At 34.2% G+C, this 23,945-nt stretch overlaps 1 protein-coding gene across 2 annotated transcripts in view; it reads right to left on the minus strand.

Annotated features, from left to right (window-relative positions):
* Positions 1-23,945, minus strand: part of Lpin2 (lipin 2) — a 76,602-nt gene that overhangs the window by 11,462 nt on the left and 41,195 nt on the right. For both annotated transcript variants that reach the window (XM_026394539.2, XM_026394538.2), the window contains exons 3-10: positions 19,028-19,123; positions 16,018-16,319; positions 11,091-11,198; positions 10,181-10,304; positions 8,912-9,257; positions 5,518-5,617; positions 2,018-2,205; positions 340-433 (exon numbers count right to left, since the gene is read on the minus strand). In XM_026394539.2, the coding sequence (XP_026250324.2) occupies positions 340-433; positions 2,018-2,205; positions 5,518-5,617; positions 8,912-9,257; positions 10,181-10,304; positions 11,091-11,198; positions 16,018-16,319; positions 19,028-19,123 (1,358 nt within the window). The remainder of the gene's footprint in view (positions 1-339; positions 434-2,017; positions 2,206-5,517; positions 5,618-8,911; positions 9,258-10,180; positions 10,305-11,090; positions 11,199-16,017; positions 16,320-19,027; positions 19,124-23,945) is intronic.

The following is a 23,945-nucleotide window of genomic DNA, read 5'->3' on the forward strand; positions in this document are numbered from 1 at the left end:
ACAGAGAAGTAGAAATAACATATCAAACTGCTTATTCTTTTTAGTAAAGATCATCAACTAAATTTTTCTCACATAAAAAATATTTGCTTTAAGCCAAACTTCTATGAGCAGAGAAGCAGTAAAATCTATGAAACAGAACAACAGTATTTCAATGTCTCATTTACAAGTAAATCTTAGGCTTACTTTTCACTTCAAAGTCATTGCCTATTGATTTGTTTATATAAGATGACAAACTTTATATCAAGAAAAATGGTGTCAGTTAAAAACAGTACTTATTTTAAAAAAAAAAAAAAAAACCTCATATAATGATGTTCAACACAAGAAAGCAAGAGTACTTACCGGTTATATATACGAATTACAAGATTAGGATTGTCTATAAGTCCAGGGTTTTCTGCAAATTCGTGATAAGTAATGATATGCTCCATGAATTTTTCTGCAATATAAAATAATAACTATCAATTTGGTTAAAGTGTATAAATCCATTAAGAAATTACACAATCCTCTTTGCACTGTAAGAATTGTAGGCTAAAATAAGTAAGTCCTTAAAAGAAAAAACTAATTTTTTTTTATATCAAAGGCAAAAATGTCACTTTTTTTTTCCCCTAAGAAGAAAAGATAGTTTCTTTCTTATCCTCTCCCTCTTACCCCAGTTAAAAAAAAAAAAAAAAAAGAAAATCCAGGAGAAAGACTTTTAGGAAAATAGATTACAGATGTGGATAGAGAGAGAAGGAAAGAAAGACAAGTATAAGCAAATAAACTATTAAAAAACTAAGTTCCATTCTCATCAGAGGGAAAACTTTACAGACAGGGAATTGCACAATTGGGGAATATTTTTATAGTTCTAAGTACATGCTATACTAGAAAATCAAAACATCTTTATAAATGCTTGAGAAAAGAAAAAAATCACATATTCAGAATTTGGCTCAGAATCTGTCAATAAATAAATCCCAAATTCTTACAGAATGGATGAAGATTTTTTTCTTGAATTTCTGTACCCTGTTCCTAAATCTGCACTCCAGTAGAGCCAGACTGACAGAAATTTCTTGTGTGGGTTATTCCTCCAGGTAATATGTATTATTTATTTTTACTTGCCATTTCTGCCTCCTCCAATAACAAACTCTACCAAACTAGCAGTATTTAAAACAAAAAAATTATATTTTATATAAATTTTATATTTTCCATCCCCTCTCACATAATTTAACTGAGGGTTTAAAAGAAATGGAGAAGAGACATAATTAGCATTTGGTGACTCTAAAAAAGAGAAACTCGAGGAAAACTTGATTCTAGGGCACTGGACACCCATTCTGACACATCACACCTTCAGTTCCTCTGAAGGGGAGAGAAAACAAAGACTAATGCTAAAATGATGATGCTAATTCATGGGAAGAAAATATTTCCTTGGAGGAAAATCAATTATGAGCCTTTGGCCAAACTGAGAAAACATTAAGACCGTTTGGTTTAAAAATGAAGGTAAAACCAAAAAGGCTAAAGAAAGTAGGGCAAACCCATGCAAGTTTTCCACCATACCTAGAGGCATCCGTTCTCTGCTAAGATCTTTCCCTACTCTGAAGCAGCCTTTACCTCACTGGCCATCTCTCAAGCCTGAGACAGAAAGTAAACCTTCTACTTTTTGCCATAAAGATTATTTACTCAGTGGATCACCAATTTTCTACAACTTCAGAGCCCTCATGTCTAAGTCCCACAAACATTTGAATGATTTTACCAATGAGAAATATCAATGCAATGTGATCTGACCCAGGTCATTAGCAAACAGGGCACCCTGTGAACTTTCAACTACTTATTTAGAGCCTTCAAGGTACACGCCCTTCAAGGTACACCCCACAAGAGGTACCTTAAATGAGAGTCTAAGGACCTGACATTATAGGAAGACACTTAAGACTCACACAAGTTCACTGAAGAACTAAAAACACCCTGAAATGGCTAAAGGCAGATTTTAAATCAAGTGATGATCAGGCTGCTCTCTGAGGTGAAGATAGGGCATAACTGCCCAGTATACCTTTAGAAATTTCTCCATTTTCACTGAGGCCCCCACATAGCGAAAGGGTGACATCGGGCAAGTCCATAGCAGAATCTGAGAGGCACTCAGTGCCACTATCTGCAGCTGCACTTCCCACAGACTGTGGGGACTGGGAGCCAGAGAGTGTGTCAGACTCGGGCCACTGTCTGGAGCCAGGGTCCATTTCACTGTGGCAGGTGAAAGAAAAGGTAAAATATTTGATTTATTACAATTTATGGTATTCTTAGCTTACTACATGATTGTCAGGCTCAGATCAAACAACGTATTCCCTAAAAAGGAACAGATGAACAATTAGACATAGTTTTTCTTAGGCAATGTTTAGAATAATATCATAAATGATATTAAAGAGATTCTAAATAGTGCTTCTGAGGAATTAAGTTCACAGTTGTGAATATATCAATATATCAGAAAATCACTAGTTATTCACAATAATGCAAAATTTCAACTATAGCTTTTCTGATAATTAAAGGAATAAAAGAGTTATGAGCATTTGTTAACATTTCCATGTTGAAAATGACAGGGTAGTTAAGAAAACTCTCATATTTGGAGCCTTTTGATCTTAACTTCCTAGAAAAAGCTATGGTACATACTGTATATACATCCTGTAGAAAATTACTGTAATCCAAACTATACTCTCTTTAAAAAACAAGGCTTTTGGGGTAGGTTGTGGCTCAGTGGCAGAGTGTTTGCCTTGCACATGTGAGGCATTGAATTCGATCCTCAGCACCATATAAAAATAAACAAACAAAATAAAGACATTGTGTCCATGTATAACAAAAAATATTTAAAAAACAAGGCTTTTAAAAATTTATCTATTACCTCAAAAAAAAAAAAAAGAAAAAGAAAAGAAAAAAAAAAGGAAAGAAAAGAATAAAGGAAGCAAGAAAAAGGAAAAAGTCCTCAAGAGGCTAGACCCATCTTGAAAAAGAAATATATTAAGAAATAAACTAAAATTAAATTGTCCTTACAGTGGTGAGGGCCAAAGCTAAAGATGAGTTTATTCAATATTTTTATTTTTCTTGATGATAAGGCACAGAAGCCAGGTCCCAGAAGGTGACCATAATGGAAACCTTATATAATGGAGCATACATTTGAGAGAAAAGAAGAAGAAAATGGTGTCTTACTTTTGTTAGTCATGAATGCTTATGATTCTATATCTTTCAATAGGTATTTAATGTCACATTTGAGATATTATTCTAGAGTTTTCAAATTCATTTATTTTATTAAAAAACCACTATTTTTAACATGTGATTAAAAACATGATATCTGATGAAGTTATGTGATCTTTTAAGAAAACTTGAAGATGAACAGTAAATGGCAGCAGAGTGCAGATATGTTACAGATTGGGTGCAGTTTCAAAACTATTATTTTTTGCTTTTGAACTAATGAAAGACTCAGGGTTTGGAGAATTTCCCATTAATAGCAATATATATACTCACATCCCCCAAATTCAAATTAAATAGAGTGATAGAATGTTATTAGAAATGATAAAAAGTCAAGCCTGCTGGCAAATAGTAATGCAGCAAAACCTGTGAATATGCTGGGGTGGAGTAACAAGGCCAACGTTCAGATGAAGAAAACAGACAGAAGATGGCTACATGTTCCCCAATGGCTGTGCTGTCTTTTACTGCACACATGTGGAGACTCCAGAAGCAGTCAGGTGTGGCTACATGGCTATACGACCAAGCTCTTGTTAGGTCCTCTCTCCATTCCCTGTCTGCTATTTATAAATATTGAACTCTGAGGCCCTGAGGGAATCACAGAAGAAGCCTGTGCTTCTAAATGCCTATGTGTAGGCCTCCCACCAAACACCAGCATTGGAATGTTATTACAAGAGAAAGAAATAAAATTCTACTGTGGCAAGTCTCTGAGATCTTGCACTTTATCAGTTGCAGCAGATGGTGTCACCCAAACAGAAATGTTGATTCTCAACATCTAAAGACAGGAGGAATGTCATCTCACTCAGCATGCTGCCAAATCCACAGGATTCCTATGGATTAAAGTTTAGCTATAACTATAAATACTGGTTATTAAATAGTAAAGATAATTATAAAAAATAAACATATTAAAGGCTAACTGTAAGTATTTATGACATGTTTCAAGAAATAATTAGTGCATAAACTAAGAACTTTACATAGTGAATGGACAGTGGCCCTAACAGTTGTTATAATAGTGTGGTACTAAGGTCTTATCATATTAGTTACCCTCCCTACTTTTTAAAAGGAAAACTAAAAAATCTACTAAAGGAATACTAATATAACTAAATAACAAAGGATTGGGAAACAAAATGTTAATTCTAAGATAGCTTACATTTAAATTTTCCCACTATAAAAAAGAGAGCAGTTTCAGTTTTCTGACCTTAAAAAACCCATACTTCAAGTGAAGTAGGTAGATATTTTGAGACAAGTTTAGGGTACAGAGTTAGGAAGAAATTTTTAGAGCCTCCCACAAATATCTGTAAAAAATTTATATGATAATCCCATATTTCTATTCCAAGTGAAAAAAAATATGTTTTTTCAATAATTAAAAGTGTTTAATTATGAATATATATGACAATAGATTCAAGGCATACTCTCTGTGGGAAAAAAGTTGAGTTTTCTAACCACAGAGTAACATAATGAAATTCCTTTATGGATGAAATGAACTTGAGAAGACAATCCACATGTATCATATATAAAATTCATGTTTGGGTTATTCTAAGGAGAAAATCATGAGGCTCTGAGAGGGCAGCTGTGTGACAAATGGTGGGAGCTACAGGAATGTGGAGAACCTGCAATAGGGTCTCACCATACTAGGTCTCACCAAAGAAAAGGCTTGGGAACTCAGACTCTCCAAAGGAGTGAAGGCATTCTTTGTAAAATGTTTTCAGATAAAGAAGTATTATTAAAACAAACGATAAAGAACTTTTCCAAAGTATGCTGAATTTGCAAATTTACACTTGTGACTATAAAGAGAAACAATCTGAAGCCTTATACTCATATGTAGGTTTGACTAGTATCTCTCTCTTATTGCATTAAACATGTTTTCTTTTTAAAAAATATTTATATTTTAGCTGTAGTTGGACACAATACCTTTATTTTACTTATTTAAATGTGGTGCTGAGGATCGAACCCAGGGAATCACATATGCTAGGAGAGCACTCTACTGCTGAGCCACAACCCCAGTCCTTAAACATGTTCATAAACAGCTATTTATTAATTTCAAGTCACTACAGTCAAAACAACATTCACAATTTATGAATTTTCTAATTCATGAAACACTTCTACATGCTTTTTTTTTTTTTTGGTTGTGGTGCTGGGGAGTGAACTTGGAGCCTCATGCATGCTAGGCAAGTACTCCGCCACTGAGCTACAATCCCAGTCCCTGAAATAATCAGATTTAGCTAACACATAAGCATATTGCTCTTTTTGCTTAGATGAAATGATTATAATAATTTCAGAGCTGTTTACCCCTAAGTACAAATACTAAGCACATACTACCTTTTAGGGAAATAGAGAGCTGCAACTTCAGGTTCTAGAGCCTTTAAGTCATCGAGGTAAATATCATCAGGTCCCTGGTGCTGACTTCTCTTGTGGACACCTGTTTAAGAAAAATGTATCAGAGGTACAAATTTAGTTATTCTTAATTTACTATTCTGTAAGAAAGTAAAAGGTCTGTAAACAAACTGACCATAATTAGAATAGGGTTTTATTTTTAAGTGTCAACTGGTTAGTTCCACTTATATTGATTCTCAACCATCCAAGTCAATGGAAGAGAAAGTTTGGGCTTTAAAATAAACATACAACATTTATTCATTCTTTCATTTGTTGTTATAGGAACAATCCTAGGCCCTAATAATTCACATCTAATGGGGAAGTTTTCAAACACATTCAGATAAGAACAAATGTGTCCAAACTTGAGGAAAATTACCTGCATGAGAACAAGGCCATTACTCTAAAATCATGAAGGGAAGTTTGCTGGGGATGGTATACTTACACAGCGCACAAGTATCAACTCACATATTACCTTCTAACTGCAAAAGGACAAAAATCCTTTATGACTGATAGATATGGCAGATGATATGTTAAACAATGATTGCATTTAGCATCACATATAGTGTATCATCATGAGATATAGTATGAGGTACCCAATATATCTCATAAAGTAATCATCAATTTAAAACATACAAAAGAGGGCTGGGATGCAGGTCAGTAGGAAAACAAATAACCCTAATATAATTAAGCCTCAAGATTTATACTGCTCATAATAGTGGCCACAAGCCACATGTGAACACTTAAACTGTCACTAGTCTTGAGTCATGTAAAACATGTTTTAAGAAAGTATTATCTCAACTTCTAAAAATCATCTAAATTAATTTTATAAGTATAAAATTTTATAAGTATAAAAATGCAAAATATTTTTATATTTTACCTATTAAAATTTATAATATTTTATATTTATTGCCTTAGGATGTACTGCTAAACAATTTCACTTGTTCATTAAAGTGGCCCTTGGGCTGGGGTTGTGGCTCAGAAGTAGAGCACTTGTAATGGTGCTGTTCTAAAATAAAAAAGATTAATGACATAAAAATCAAATGCAGCGAGTGAACCTTGATAGGATTTCTGTTTTGAAAAACATTCCACAGGCTAGATGTGGTGAGACATGCCTGTTATCCAAGCTACTTGTGAGGCTAAGGAAAGAAGATCACAAATTTGAGACCAGCTTGGGCAATTTACTGAGACCCTGTCTTAAAAAAAAAAAAGTTACTGTGTACTTACATAAACTAGTGGTTATGAAACCACTAGGTGACATAACCTTAGTGTACCACTGTGTATGTGGGCTTTCACTGACTGAAATGTCTTTACGTAGTACATGACTATATTCTTGGTACATTTAAGGAAATATAAATATGGAATATTCAAGATGACAGTAGTGTTATTCTTAGAAGGTGTGTCCTGCAGGATTTAAGGGTGAAATGTCATAATGTCTGTAACATTATCAAATTGTTTAAAATAACAGAAAACTTCCGTAAGTAGAGAAATGGAGAGTAAGAGAACACTTGGATTATAATGGAGATGAAAAAATCCTATCATATACTGATGATGTAGTCAATGTAACATTTTAAGACAATACATTCCTCATGTGTTTGTGGTGATGCTGGAGTAAATAAATCTGTACTACCAGGCCTATAGAATTATAGCATATACAATGTACACTACATGATACCTGATAACAATAAAAATGATTGCTGTTTTATGTATTTACTATACTATTTATCATTACTTTAGGGTATACTCCCTCTACTCAAGTAGAAGAAACTTTACTGTAAAACTGTGCCATGTTATGCTGGCAACAGCCTCATACTCTCATGTTTACTGCATTTAACTTTATCAAAAGGCCATGTCCACTGATTGACCTATAATACTATCTAAGTTTGTGTGAAAATATAATGTTCACACAAAAATAAAACTGCCTAATGACACAGTTTTTAGACCACATGCACCATTAAGTGATGTGTAACTATATAATGCTTTTCATAACAAAAAGCTGGGGGGGGGGGGAATGAGGCCAAAGAATTGTGGGAACCATTCAGTGTTCCTATCTCTGTCAGCTCCTACACTCTGTGCTGGGACTAGGGGGTCATTATTTCCTAGATTAGAACAAAGCATTCACCCTGGAAGAAATGGATCTCTCTCCTTCACAGTTTTTAGAATAAAACAGTTATGGGCTTTTGGTGAAAGATAGGTACCAAGATAAGCCATCATCGGTTGGATGGACAGATATGGCCAAAAATAACCTTGACAGTCACATTCTTTCATTTTAGGTAACTTACTTCTGAAAGGCCTTGCATATCCATACCTATTGTGGATATTTATTAAGTCAATCTGTGATGAGCTAACCTTTGGTGCTAATTCTTATTTTTTTTAAAGCTACAATAGTAGGTATTGGATTATATATGACGATGTGTAATTTTAGGTAAAGTTTTACGCCTAAAAATAGGACTTAATGGGGCTGGGATTGTGCTCAGCACAGAGAGCTCGCCTAGCATGGGCGGGGCGCTGGGTTCAATCCTCAGCACCACATAAAACTAAAATAAAGGTTTTGTGTCTAACCACAAGTAAAAAAAGAGTATATATATATATATATATATATATATATATTTAATAATGGGATTTAAGGCCAGTTCAGAGAATATGTATGTTCTGATCTGTACGAAGTATCAATGGATAACTATACTTTTAAATAGTAAGGATGTTCTGATTTATTGAACTTAATAGTCCAAAAGTGAGAGCTGCTGAGTCAAGAGTTTGACTCCATCCTTCTCTCTACCTGTTTTAGAGGAAAGAAAAGCATTAATAATTAGCATATATTTTTTTACTTTATATCATTTCAAAAAAGTACTTAATTCAGCCTTAATGAAGATATTTCAGATGAAATTCATTTTTCTGTTTTCCTTCTGTTTAAACATGTAATTGTTTAAGACTTCACTTTACTGGCAAACTACCCAATAATCAAATGCAACATGTGAGAGCCCTAACAGACTCTTGGTCGGGGGGAAAAAATCAGCTAAGAAATATTATTAAATTTGGGGAAATATAGACTCTTCAAAATGACAATGATACTATGATTGTATACATTAACTGATTTGAACTCATTATTTTCTCAAAGGCCAACTGAGTCAAGACAGGAGAACTAGTAAGGAAGTTAAGAACCCTGCTACAATGGAATTTAGAGAGTAAAAGAGAAGCCACAGTAAATAATCAGGACAAAGCACATAACAGGCTCTGCCTGGGGGCTGCAAATACAAGATCGCCATTACATATTATGTGAAACACTGAAATAATTATCCATCTAAACTCAGAGTACCCAATACCAAATTAAACAAACGATTACCTTTCTTCTTTGATGGTGAGTCTACTTTAGCCACTGGTTTGGGTTCTGAGGCAGTTTCCACTAAAGATGGGCTATGAAGGTGGTCTGCATCTAACATAGATGAAATCTGAGGAGTTGCAAGAGGAGGTTCAAGAATTTCTGCAGCAGACGTCGCATCACTCATCTGCTTACACAAGGCTCTGGGTTTGGGTTTCACTATGGTACAGACGGTATCTTCAATGGAAGCATCTTTCTCTACTTCTCTTATGAGGCTATCCTCACTTGGAATTACCCGAAAATGGGTATTTTCTGATGGTGTAATTGTAGCTGTCCTAGGATGGTAGTCAGATCTTTCTCTTTTGCTGACCTAAAAAAGGTGAATCGTTTAAATATTAAACTAATTTCAAAGGTATCTGTTAAATCTAATTCTTATGCTAATCAAAATGTGTTCACTTTATAGCATGTTCATTAAATATATTATTTTGTGTGAAATAGTTCATAATTAAAAAGTAGTAAAAACAAATAATTGCAGTTTGTTCAATATCATGAAGTTAGTAAACAAGCTGTATTAAAATCATTCTTTTATAAAGAATTAAACACTGGAGAATATTGTGATAAAATAGAGGTAGAGAATATTTATCTTGAGGGAAACAACTTACAATACCAAATAAGAAGTTAACTCTGCTTGGACTATTTCAAGATTCTGTTAAAACAATGTAAAATGGGAAGTCAAGTCCAAACTCAGTCACAAATATAAGCAAAATCTGTCTCTCTGAAAAACCTAAATTCAAAAGGAGGATCTAAACATTTTCCTCCCTCGAGAAATGGTTGTGGCTCAGTGGTAGAGTGCTTGCCTAGCAAGTGTGAGGCGCTGGGTTCGATTCTCAGCACCACATACAAATAAATAAAATAAAGGTCCATCAGCAAGTTAAAAAAAAGAAATGTATCTTTTCATTTTTTCTTCTTTCATAATGTGTTGTCAAAAAAACTTTAGTAACCAATATATGATAAATTTTCAGAGTGAAAATTTTAATTTCCTTTAGGTGCCTTTAAAACATCTTTAATTAACAATCAACATTATTGTCCACTAAATACAAACACAAAATACTGTTGGATTCCTTCTACTGCAATACAAATGTTATGAAAAATGTTAACTTTGAATTTATTTTTATGACCACATGAGGGCACTATTGTCATTACATTCAGTGAGCTCAGTCAGAAATTGCTTCTTAGAGATGGAGGGACTAGTCTTTATCAGATATATCCCACAGGCAAGTTAAACACCAATACCTTAGTGGACTCTGGGAACCCGCCCCATGTCCATTCCATGTGAGATTCAGATCTGAGCAGGCTCTCGGCAGGTTTCACCTCCAGCTCTGAATCACTCTTAGGACATACTGCCTGGACATAGGTGCTACAAACACAAGAACAAAGAAAAGTGAAGCCTTCCATCTTGCTGAGCCTTACAGAGTAAAGGAAATATAAGTCTTAATATACAATAACTTTATATCCCATAGATATAAACATTCTTGAAGGAAGAATCAATTACTTATTCCCTTTGTGTTCTTTAATAATAAAAATGGGGCTGAGTCATAGCTCAGTGGTAGAGTGCTTGCCTAATATGTGAGGCACTGGGTTCTATTCTCAGTACCTCATACAAATAAATAAAAAATAAAGGCCCACTGACAATTAAGAAAATATAAAAAAATATAAAAATGGCAACTAGTGTTTACTGAGAAGTTACTGGGTCCTCTCTAAGCACTTTATATGCTTTATCTCATTTGCTTCTCACAGGAAATCAATGATACAAGTAATTTTACAGAACAGGAAATGCACAGAGAGTTATATTAACAGCGAATAGGTGAACATTTGATTGCAGAATAAACAGTAGGACTACATGTGCTTTTTCATTATATTATCCATAGTTACACATAATAGTTGACATGAAACAGAACTGAAGAATTGGCAAATTCTATACCAACTACACAGATCTACAACTGGCCAACAAGGTTAGGGTAGACAGATTAAGTTTAGGAACAAAATAATTAGAGAAATAGTTCTTATTCATAAGAAAAGAAAATAGTTCATTTTAGTGTATGAGAGAAATGGGAAAAATTATTGCTGTCAAATAACAGAAAAAGTTACTTAACATGTTCTTTCTCTTTCCTTTAAGTAAACAAGAAATTTCAAAGATACTCACTTCTCTAATGGGGACCAATCTCCATCAGATAAGGGGTAGTGATCTCCAGAACGGAAGAGCGAAGGCTCCTTAAATTCTTCTTCCTTTAAGGAAGCATTTGAAGATCCTCTGTGAAAGGGAAAATAATGACGACATTTATTAGCTTTAAAATCCTACTCAAATCTACTGGCCAACTTCCTAAATGACAAAAACAAAGGGGGCTTTTCCCCCCTTTTCAAAAGGAAATATGAAAGGGAGATTTACCAATGCCATATGCTACTGTAATCACTAACTATGGACCAGAAGAAGGACAGAAAGAAAATCTAATTAAAAATTCCTTTTTAAATCCTTTGGAATAATAAGGCTTTATATGTATTTCATTCAGTTTTTACAAATCTGAGGTAGTAACATTCCTTTCTGGGGGGAGAGGGGTACTGGAGATTGAACCCAGGGGTACTTTACACTGAGCTATATTCCCACTCCTTTTTATTTCAAGACAAGGTCTTGCTAAGTTGCAGAGGCTAGCCTTGAACATGCAATCCTCAAGTCTCAGCCTCTCAAGTCACTGGGATTATTACAGGTGTGCTCTACCATGTCCGGTGTACTACTACACTTTAGATATCAGATAATCAAGAATCCAGAAGTTTAGTAATGACCCAAATCTAAACACTAATGCCCTGTGTGCCTGTTTTCATCTTTATTTTTTTATTCTTAATTTTTTTAATATTTATTTTTTAGGTGTAGATGGACACAACACAATGCCTTTATTTTTATGTGGTGCTTAGGATTGAACCCGGGTCCTGCCCATGCTAGGCGAGTGCTCTACCACTGAGCCACAATCCCAGCCCGTTTTCATCTTTAATTGGAAATTTATTACTTGTCCTGTCTACTTCACAGAATTGATGTGAGATTTATGTGGTGTAACATGTTAAATTCTCAAAGCAGTATAAAGAAAAAACTCCGAAAGATGTAAAGCACCATATTATACAAGTCTAAAGTTCTTAAAGTATATTCAATGTTCTTTTATGTTAAGTGAAATAACATGAACTCAAAAGGTCAAGGGTTGTATGTATTCTCTCCTATGTGGAAGCTAGAGGAAAAAGAAAAAGAAAGGTGGGGGAGATCTCATGAAAGTCAAGGGGAGATAAGAAGAAAAGAAAAAAGGAATCAAGGGGAGGGAGGATGGAGGAAAAGGGGAAATACTGGAAAATAATACTTGCCAAATTTTATTGTTATATTGTATGCATGTATGAATATCTAACAATAAATCCCACCATCTATAGTGCACCCATAAAAAATGTGGGGGAAAAACATTCAATGTTCTAATAGGATAGATATTAAATGTAAAATGAGAATATTCATACCAATTAGCTGGACTAACATTAGGGAGAAAAACCAGTTAAATGATTTTTTAGTATTATTTTTCTTCCTTTATATCTTAAAAACTATTTATCATTAACTCTGACATGTAATAGGTTTTCCACATCTCTGCATCTATTATTTCCTAAGTTTTCCTAATGCTAATTTTCCTTCTTCCAAAAGATTTCCCCAACACAATTTCATTCAAGGGAAGAGAAACACAAAACTAAGGAAAGCAGACATTCATCTCACCTTAAACACTTACACTCACCACAGAAAAACCTGTGGGGTTCCCTAGAAGCCAGTTATTGATCAGGAGATGAAGAATGTAAACTATTTGATCCAGAGACTACTGTTCTATAACCAGAACTCTTAATAGGCCCATGCTTCTTATTTCAGAATACAACCTGCATTCTGATGACTGTTTACATTTTGCTGTCTTCATAAAAAAAAAAAAAAAAAAGTCTTGGCTACATAATTTAGCAGATCTTGTTTTAAGAAAATTTCAGGAAAACGTTTCTTTAAGTGACAGCATCTATATAATTCACTAGTGACCCAAAGAAAAAACAAACCACCAAGCTTCTGAGAAACATCACAAGGTGCTAGTTTACATGTGTTGTGACTTGCCTGCTTACCAAACAAGGTGCTAGCTTAGATAAGCTGGCAACCATTTTAACTGTCAATCAAACTGGTACACCAACAGATTTAGCTGACGCAGCCTTTTGTACAATTTGGCTCATATTTCTGCAATGCATTAACATTTATAAATTTAGTGACTTATCCATTTATAAATAAATAATGACTCTTGTCCTTTTAAATTTTTTACATATATTTTTAAGTTGATGGACCTTGATTTTATTCATTTATTTATATGTGGTGCTAAGAATCAAACCCAGTGCCTCACACATGCTAGGCAAACACTCTACCACTGAGCCACAACCCCAGCCCTGACTCTTATACATTTAGTAAGGAACTTCATGTATGTCTTAGATACATTTTAGCTTCCCAAGTCAAAGCTGCAGATAGTTTAGGAGTTTTAAGCTTTGCTCTATTATTTTAACAAAGGAAACATGTCAATAAAACAAAAGTATTACTTTAGGCTCAGGAGTTATGGCTCAGTGGTAGAGTGCTTGCCTATCATGCGTGAGGCCCTGGGTTCGATCCTCAGCACCACGTTAAAAAAATAGTAATAATAATAAAATGTTTCCATCTACAACTAAAAAATATATTAAAAAACAAACTTCAGTTGGCAAAAATATTCTTAGGAATAAAGCACTTAAGGAACACTACAATGTGAATCCAAATAAAATTTAGATATATAAGTAATTGGAGTTTTTCTGAAAAATACAACTTTCTTGTCCACCTATATGTAAGAAAATTTTTAAAGATTTTTTTTTTTTTTTTTTTGGTGTGTGTGTGTGTGTGTGTGTTGTTAATGATCCTAAAATCAAGCAGTGGAACAGGTGAAATATTCTCAAAGTTTATTCTCCTAGGTGAGGAAAGGATAAATAACCTCAAGAGACTGAAAGCAGTGGGGGGGGGGGGTGGTAGGACAAGAAGAATATTTAAGAAATTATGGCACTTTAAAAAATAATTATTTTTTACTTATAGGTAGACACAATATCTTTATTTTTATTTTCATGTGGTGCTGAGGATCAGACCCAGTGTCTCACGCATGGTAGGCGAGTGTTCTACCTCTGAGCCATAACCCAAGCTCCATGATGGCACTTATTAGTAGCTTAAAATTCTTTGAGAAATCAATGATATGTAAAAGAAGATTTGTAAAAGAGGAACATAATTAAAGTCTTCCCATTTTTTTAAAAAATAACAAAATAAAGACACTGTTGATTTATTCAGGATTTTAAAATTTTATAAGAATAGTTTATGCTGGTCTATAGAGGATAAAGTGCTTTTTCACCATTTCTTTGGATCTTTAATTGGTTAGTTGTACAGTAATTCTGCATTCTATCAGAAATGAAATAAAAATCTAATGGCAAGAGAAAGAATATCACACATGTGAGCTGGTAAGTAATATAAGATGGGCAGAAAATTTTTCAGGTTAAAAAGTACTATCAAATGTAGGACTTTATGTCAGGATTTACCATCCAGATTCCAAAATTTTAGAAAATGAGTAAACAGCTGGGTGTGGTGGCACACACCTATAATTCCAGCTATTCTGGAGGCCAAGGCAGGAGAATTATAAATAAATTCAAGGATAGCCTTGGAAAATTAGTGACACCCTGTCTCAAATAAAAAAGGGCTCAGGATTATAGCTTAGTAAATAAATACCCCAGTATTTAAAAAATAAAAAAAAGAATAAATAGTTTTGCCAAAAGGGAATCATTATACCATGATATTCATTAATGTAAAACAATTAAAATATACCAGTCACACATTAGTACCATTTTTTTCCTGGCTTGACCATGAAAACAAAAGTGTGGCAAATAAAATATGTACAAGATCCAAGGAAGTTACTGTTTGGTTTCGAAAATTAGAAAAAGAAATTATTTCCCCTTCTTTTCTCTAATAAAAAACACTTTAACATAACTACTTTTCCAAAGGACATAAATTTTCCTTTCAACAGCTTATCTGAAAACACACAAGTAGACCAGAACCTTCCTCCTAATCCCTGTCCCTGCCCCCAATTACATAAAGGTTTTGGAAACACAGGGCCACTTATGGGCAGCAGTTTCTTGTCCAACAGTTAGGTAAAAAGAACCACCCACTAAAGCATGGATGGTCCTTCTGGTGCCGGGGTAACCACTGAGTGGAACAGGTACCAAAAAAAAAGAAAAAAAGTTGAATGAGAAAATAGACTCTCTGCCCCCAATTATTATCTTTAAATTCCAGGTAGTGCTGACTTGAAAAGAGGCATATGTTTTGAGCTATTCTACTAAGCTAATAAGTGATAAATAAGAGCTCTCACTTAAAAAAAAAAATGAAAACTCTGTTGTCTTTAATTTACAAGACATTTTTAAAAAAACATTTTTTTTTTTTTAAGGTGTAGATGGACACAATACAATGCCTTTATTTTTATGTGGTGCTTAGGATTGAACCCAGGTCCCGCCCGAGCTAGGCGAGCACTCTACCGCTGAGTCACAATCCCAGCGCCCTTACAGGACATTTTGATGGTGAATTTGAATAAAATAAAACTGTGAACTGCTCAGGTACAGGTGAGATACTGAACATAAGACCCTTGGTAGCAAAATTCCACAAGTGGAATGATGGTGTCCCTACCTGTATCTGCTCATGCAGGACAAGTCACTAATTCAGATCTTCTTTTGACTTATGATTTAATGGCTTTTGGTAACTTACTGGATGAAGAGAGATACACCACTAGTCTGCCACAAATGAAATTTTAGTATCACAGCAGGATGTCTTATGGCAAATTCTGCACAGTACCCCCCCCCCCCCCAAAAAAAAGTCTCTCCCATTTGATTCCACAATAAACCACTGTGGAAAAACAGTCTAAACTCACACTGCACATCCATAAAAGCAGTAGCAGCTTCTGGCTTTCCTTGAGCCCATTCTATGGCACAAGGGGCTAGCCAAACACCTGCACAAGCCGCTGTCCAAGTTGAAAGCCTACCTCACTGCCTGGGCTCCCTTCTCATCATCAGAGCTCACACCCACTTCACAAGTGTCTTCTGCAGCAGGAGAAGCAGGCTGCTCTTCCTTTTTATTGTCCTGTTTGCATTTCTTTCTCCTTCGTTTTTTCTTTTTCACAGAAGTTGGAGTGAAAACGGTCTCTGTTTCTAAGATGTGTGAGATATCTGAATTCTGGGATAGTCTTTCTTCTCCACTTGATTTCACCAAAGGGGTGTCAATATCTTTAAAGAACTGATCTTCAGTGGGAATTGGTGAGGTGGCAAGGTAAGCTGGAAGCTTTTCCTTAAAGAACATGGAGAAAGAGATTATTCATGACAACACTGGATCAAAGCAATTGTTACTTCTTTGAGTACATACAGTTTCACAATGGTGAAAAGAGTATGTAATCCCTAAAGGTCAGAAAGTCATACTGAACTGAGACTCTGTCTGCTCTGAGCAGGTCTTGTCTTTCTAGACACAGTTGAGGGTTAGCTCATTTTGGTCCATGTAGCTCAGTACATTTGGAGGAACTGAAATGTCAGGTCAGCACAAAACACATATAAGCTGTAATTAAAGCAGAACTAATTAAATTCTCTGCAAAGAGAAGTTCAAAACAGCAGCAGTATTCTTAGGAAGCATTAAAAAGATTATTGAGAATTTATAAAGAACATTAAGAACATGATACAGCAGAAGCCACATCAAACAAAGAACAGCAGAACGGGTAAGTGATGAACTAGGTAAATTTATAGTGGTTAATACCAAATTAACTAACTATCCAAGGGTGGAGCAAAGTGATAATATAGATGATACATAATACCCTGTAACAAGTGAAATTAGTGAATTTTAAACCATAAGTAAATATATTTTAAGAATTCAAAAGAAGAGGCAGCTCAATATTAATAATTAAATTTCTAATTTAATACTGAATAAAATGATCAGTCTAGTGCCCAGTAAATTAACTTCTCATTCATTTGCTTCATTCCTTTTTATCATCAGTAAAAACAAAAGATAAGTAAAAGGCATAAACTGACCTCAGATAATTTAGAATACTCAAGGTTTTTACAAGTAGTCCTGAAAATGTATGCATTTCTAAAACTGTTTTCTATTAACTTTTGAACTTGGTTTAGGTAAACATTTTACCCTAAAGTCAAGAGTTCTATTTACCTAGGCAAAATCTGTGTTCATCATCAATACACACAGAGAAACACTGCTGAGATATATTCTGCTGAATGTCCTTAAGGCAGCCAGATGAGAAGCTCTGGTTTCTGATTTCAAAGAACTTAACCTGAATGCCTATCAATAAGAGAATGGTCAATAATTTGTGGTATATCTATATCATGGAGTTTTTTTGTGCAGCTATTAAAAGAATAGTTAGATCTACAACTCCTGACTTAAAGAGATGATTATGACATATAGTTAAATGGGAAAAGTTTGAAACCAAAACTAAATAAATTGCAGTCAGATTTATTCCCCTCTAAATAATGAACTCTTGGAGATCAGGAGCTGATTAATTCATAGTATATGGCATATAGTAGTTATACCAATGGTTTTTTGGGTTCATTAAATTTTCTATTTAGGGAAACATGCTACACTATAGAAAACTGTCAATTTGATCATACATGAAATAGGAAAACGGCTAGAAGGTTGATGTTCTCCAAAAGTTGACCTCACTAAGCATAGCTATTAATGGAATTATAAGAACAGCACATAAGACTAGGTAATGGACTATCCACAACCCAGTCTTCTCACTTACTGTATCTATGCAACAATAATCAGTGATATGGGTTACATTATTTTAATAAAGACATCAAGAATGTTTTAATCTTGTGACAACTGTCATTTATTATGCTTCATTCTGCTCTTTTTCTCTGCTGAAGGAAGGAAAATTTTGCTTAGATTAAGTAAATGCAAACAAAGTAACATAAAAACAAGTAAGAAAGATACTAGGTAAACCAATGATCTGATAAAGATTTTTTTCATAAGTCATACTGTTTCAATGCTGCTTTACATACTGGTACCTATGTTAATGGCCTTTCTATAAACTAAAAATAAACACAATCTTATTTTGCTATTGTTTTTTTTTTTTGGGTGATATTTTTATTTGTGATTTTATAACCCAAATTAGTAGTTCACCTTTGAAACAAACAAAAAACAGTTCTTAATAACTTGAAGCTTATCATTTTTGCTATTTGAGATTTTATTATTTATGGAAAAAGATAAAATAATGCCTTCCACAGGTTTTTCAAAAAGATCCACACTAAATCTATTTAAAAACCCAGCTTATCTCTGTCTAAACTAGTTTATACACTTCTAGGGGGAGGAATAGGATGGGGCTGGATAAATTATGTTCTCTTGCTGAAGGAAGCCAAACATGTAATCATTTATAAAGGGACACACACCAAATAATTAAAATCTCTTAATATCATATAGTTAATTCACAGGACTACTCAGGGTTAGAGATATAGTGTTCCTAACCAACAATGGTAATTATATTTTCCAAGTTTAAAGGTCATGTATATACAAACACACATAGCCTGAAGAGAGATGCCTGATTACTTGGGTAGAACTAAATGAATTCAGGTCAAGATATGAACTAGAATAGACATTAAGAAAGCTCATTAAAGTCAAAAAAAGACACGCTACTTATTACACAAGAACAAAATACAAAGACTTTTTGCATGTTTTCTGTACCCTTAAAGCTGGTATGAGGGGCTGGAGATGTGGCTCAAGTGGTAGCGTGCTCGCCTAGCATGCGTGAGGCACTGGGTTCGATTCTCAGCACCACTTAAAAACAAAATAAAGATACTGTGTCCACCTAAAACTAAAAAATAAATATTTTTTTTTTTTAAAAAAGCTGGTGTGGAGTAAATTTTCTCATCCCTCCAGCTCCTTTTTGACAGCTTAGTTCAACATAAAACTAGCAGCAATCATTTATACAACCAGCCAGGAAAACTGACTATCTTTGAGACTGAACACAATGTGTAAAGTAGATATGACTGTGGAGAACTTACATATTCTTCTTCAGTCTCCTCCACAAAGAAAGCTTCTCCATTGTCACCCAATTTCATGTGAAGATCCACTGCATTGCCATTAATTTCTATATCGATCTAAGGAGAGAAATGTGATTTAGCATTCAAAAAGTCTCTCATTCAAGCTCAACCAAGTCTAAATTCTGGGTTCTCAAGCCAGATTTCATATTAAGTTTCTGAAACTGTAGACCTAGAGAAAATACTGTCACCTGCCTCACAACCTACCCTTAAAAAACAAACAGATCTGGGTTGGGGGAAGAGATGGATAACCAGGCATTGAAAGAAGCACTTCACCACCTATTTTTACAACATATAACATTTGTTTAATTTCTAAAATGTTGTAAAATGGGGAAAATACTGTCAACAAATATTTGTGTACTTTCCAAGTTATGGCACAGGTTAGCATCACCTCACCAAGAGTTCAGACATACCCAAGATTCAGTAACCCCTATGTATGTGAGCTGTGCACAACCTCTCTGCCTGCTTTTTTGTCCACAGACAACTATGTTAATAGTAGATACCATCCGGATTAGTGAACAATCACCACTCTTCTTCAAAATCTGTCAGTTACCGGTCACTGGGCATCTATTATTCAGTTCAGGCAAAGAGTAAAGCCTGATAATTATATGGCCTCCTCATCCCCCTGTGATAGACCCATACAACACCCATACAACATTCTATAAAAATACATAACTAAAAGAGGAAATTGGTGATGAAAGTGCAGCAAAAAGCATCCAAACTGATAATCCTAGAATCAAAATTCAAATTAAACTTAAAAAGAGTTAAAGAAGAAACAGGTGGCTGTGGAAATCATGATTCTGGTGGTCACTAGAGAGATCTAGATGAGCAACTGTGTTTTTATTTTATTTCTGCCAATGGGATTGAACCCAGGGGTGCTTTACCATTGAGCTATATCCCCAGGCTTGGGTTTTTTTTTCTTTCTTTTCTTTCTTTCTTCTTTCTTTCTTCCTTCCTATCTATCTATCTATCTATCTATCTAGGAAATGGTGGGTCTCACCAAGTTGCTCAGGTCCTATCTATCTATCTATCTATCTATCTATCTATCTATCTATCTATCTATCTAGGAAATGGTGGGTCTCACCAAGTTGCTCAGGTCCTTGCTAAGCTGCTGAGGCTGGTCTTGAACTTGCAATCCTCCTGCCTCAGCATCTTGAGTGGCTGGAATTACAGATATGTACCACCATATATGGCTAGAATAGCTATGTCTTCAGATGTATTAAAATGTCTAAAGACAAATTATATATGTATTTGTATATACACACACATTCACACTCACAATACAGACACATATACACACAATATACACACATCCATAAACAAATATTTTACAGTAGTAAATTTTTCTTATTGTAGATGTAGATTAGCAATTTTAAAACTATTTTATAGGTCTGAACAAACAACTAGATAAACCTGTGGATAATCAGAATCATGAGAAAAAAGTCACAAATACGGAGGGGCTAAGAAGCCTGTGGTGATGTACTGGAATCAGGGGAATCCAAGCAAATTCCTGAGTTTTTACAAATAGATGTAGATGGGTACATGTATGTATGTGTATATACGTACATATATTTTCTGGTTCTGCCAGGTGAAACAACCTAGAAATAATGATACCTCAATAGTAATGAACACATCTAGTGATCAGATCTTTGTTTTCAACACTATTTTCCAAGTAAAAGTAGCCAGAATTCTTTTGGAGGTATAAAATAATTAACTTCAGAACTGAGACAAGGAAAACAGATTTTCCTATAATATGTTATAGTGCCAGAAAAGAAGGGCTCAAAAAAATGACAGAAGCAGCTCAGAAAGAACTCAACTTGAAGGAGCTACGCTAACAGCTGAAATGGGACAATTTGAGCAACCAAATAAATAATTATAATAATGGGTAACAGAAAACCCCATATTGTAAAATTAATATCTATGCATTCATACTGGTAGAAATAACTGAATAAGTAAATAGAAAAACAGGGACAGCTCTGAAATACAGATTTTCAATTAGTGACTAAATAGTAATGTATTGAGTTATTATTAAATAGTTTATTTATTTATTATTAAGCTTTCTCCCCCAAGTAAATTTACAGTACAGAAACCCAGCAGACACCATTAGCCAAGGGACGAAAGTTATTATCACCACTGCAACATGACGGAACTCCTCATGTGATTCACTGAGAAGGATACAGCATATTCTTGTGTTGCTCTTGCCCAAGAGAAAAAGATCAATGAATTCAAACTTAGAGTCAGTCTATATAATAACTGTTTTTATCTTTTTTTTTTTTTTTTGGAATACTGGTGATTGAACTCAAAGGTATTCTACCACTGAACTACATCCTAGCCCTTTTTATTTTTAATTGAGGCAGAGTCTCACTATGTTGCTAAGACTGACCTCAAACTTGCTATCCTTATGCCTGAGCCTTAGAGTCACTGGGATTACAGGTATGTGTCATCAGGCCTAGTTGTTCTACATTGATAGTCAAGGTGGGGGGGGAAGTCTAAGGAACTATAAGAGCATGCAGATTAAAGCAATTTGGGAATACAATCCTGCAACAGAAAGCTGACAACTGTGGAAAAATTTGTGAAACTTAGATAAGGTCTTTAGTTAACAGTATTATTAGATGAACGTTAATTTCCAGTTTTGATAACAATATTTGACGACCAAATAAAATGTTAACATCTGGGGAAGAAGCTGAATGAAAGAAATTTTAAAAACTACACCTGCAACTTATCTCAGTCTAAAATTAATTAAAAAATAAACAGTTAAAATAAATTGATGTCATAAAAAATAAGGGCTGAGGAACTGTCAGATTGGAGGAGACTGGAGGATAGAAAACAAAACATTCCTTATTTCAACTGTGGTGATGGCTTCCTGCATGCAATATGTATTAAAACTTATAAAATTGTATTTTCTAAATGCATGCAGTTTATTTTATGTTGAATATCAAACCATAAGCTGAAAAAAGGATAAATAGTATAAAAAAAGATGGGCAGAATGAGTAACAAAATCCTGTGTATTTAAAGAAATGTTAATAATTATTTTACATGAAAACATTTTCCTTTTACTTTTTCTTAAAAAAAAAGGCTATGTAAATCACTTTCCATAGGACTAACATTAGCCCTAACTCATTTTTCCAGTCAGTCTTTTTAACATTCCAGAGAATATCTTCTATAAAAACACTTCAGGCTAGTTGAAGCTGGTTTCACACCTAGCATCATCCAAGATTTCTGAAGCATCTGCAACCTAGCAGCAGCTTCTACAATCAAAGAAGATGCTTACTAAATTAAAAAATTTTTAATTTTTGTTAGAAATGAAAAAGTAAAAAAAAAAAAAAAAGAAAAGAAAAAGAAAAAAGAAACTAAACAGTCCCATCCTAGCATATTATAAATAAGAAGAAAACAAAATTAGCTCCATAATCCCAAATTTCAGATTTTTCAGAATGACTTAAACATTAAAATCTGTTCAACTGAAAGCTTGACATGGAAAATAATTGATTTGTTGTATAATGCTTATAAATTAATATAAATGAAATAAAGGTACTTTATCTTTAATAAAAAATAGTTAGGTTAAACTAATATTTCTCCAAATTTTCATTTCAGAGATTACATACTCATCCCACCTAGCTAGAGAAATGGAATAATACTTCTTTTAGGATACAAATTCAGAGATTAAATTGTTTACATATTATCTTAACACTTCATGGCCACAACTTTAAGGTTTCAAATATGACGTTACTCAACATAACTACTTATTTTATTCTCCTGATTAGGCTTGGAATGGATTTTGGTCTTTTCAAAACTTAAATTTAGCATCAAATTGTAGCAAATTGAGGACACTTAAGAGAATATGAAAGAGCTCTTTAGGCAACGAAGGACAAACATTTAAAAAATATTTTCAAGGGGCTGGAGTTGTGGCTTAGTTGTAGAGTGCTTGCCTAATACATGTGAGAACCTGGGTTCGATCCTCAGCATCACATAAAAATAATAAAATAAATGTATTGTGTCCAACTACAACTAAAAAATATTTAAGAATTTTTTTTTCAAGTCCACTTCATAGATGTCAAAAATATTTGAAAATTTAGAATCTTAGGGAACTAACAGAGACTGATAGGACAGTGCAAATTGCCAGTGTATCTCAAGGTAGACATAGTTTCAGTTTTATTGTTACAGGAATATTGTGTTTTGCTTTTAAATCGAATGGCCAAATTTCTTCCCAAACATATCCTCTGGGTTCCCAGGATACCAAGGGAGGAAGTAGAAAAGAAGAAATTTTATCTTTCCTTATGTCTCACTGATTACACTCCTATTAAAAATATAGGTTGAGGGCTCAGGCTGTAGCTCAGTAACAGAGGGCTTGCCTAGCATGTGCGAGGCACTGTGTTCGCTCCTTAGCACCATATACAAATAAAATGAATGCATTCTGTCCATCTACAACTACAAAAAAAAATTAAAATAAATAAAAAATACAGGTCGAGCTGGGTGCAATGGCCCACACCTGTAATTCCAACTGCTTGGGGAGCTGAGGCAGAGGGTTTGCAAATTTGAGGCCAGCCTTAGCAAGTCAGCAAGACCCTTACTTAAAATAAAAAATAAAAAGTGCTGAGGATATAGTTTAGTGGTAGAGCACCCCTGAGTTCAATCCCAGTACCACAAAACAAACAAACAACAAAAAAAAACCCCAAACCCACAAAGGTTTGACAATGTATTTAACAATGAATTAGGTAGTCTTGTACAAAAATTATATTCCTAAATTAAAGGCATATAACATATAGAAAAAGGCACCTTTATCTGCTTGCTCATCATTAACAAGGTTCCATTGTGAATGGCCAAAAAGACCAATTCAATCTGCTGATCAACAACCCAGGTCAGTAGGGGAGCCTCAAAGGCATTT

Source organism: Urocitellus parryii, chromosome 13 (genome assembly GCF_045843805.1).
Source record: "Urocitellus parryii isolate mUroPar1 chromosome 13, mUroPar1.hap1, whole genome shotgun sequence".
Lineage (NCBI taxonomy): Eukaryota > Metazoa > Chordata > Mammalia > Rodentia > Sciuridae > Urocitellus > Urocitellus parryii.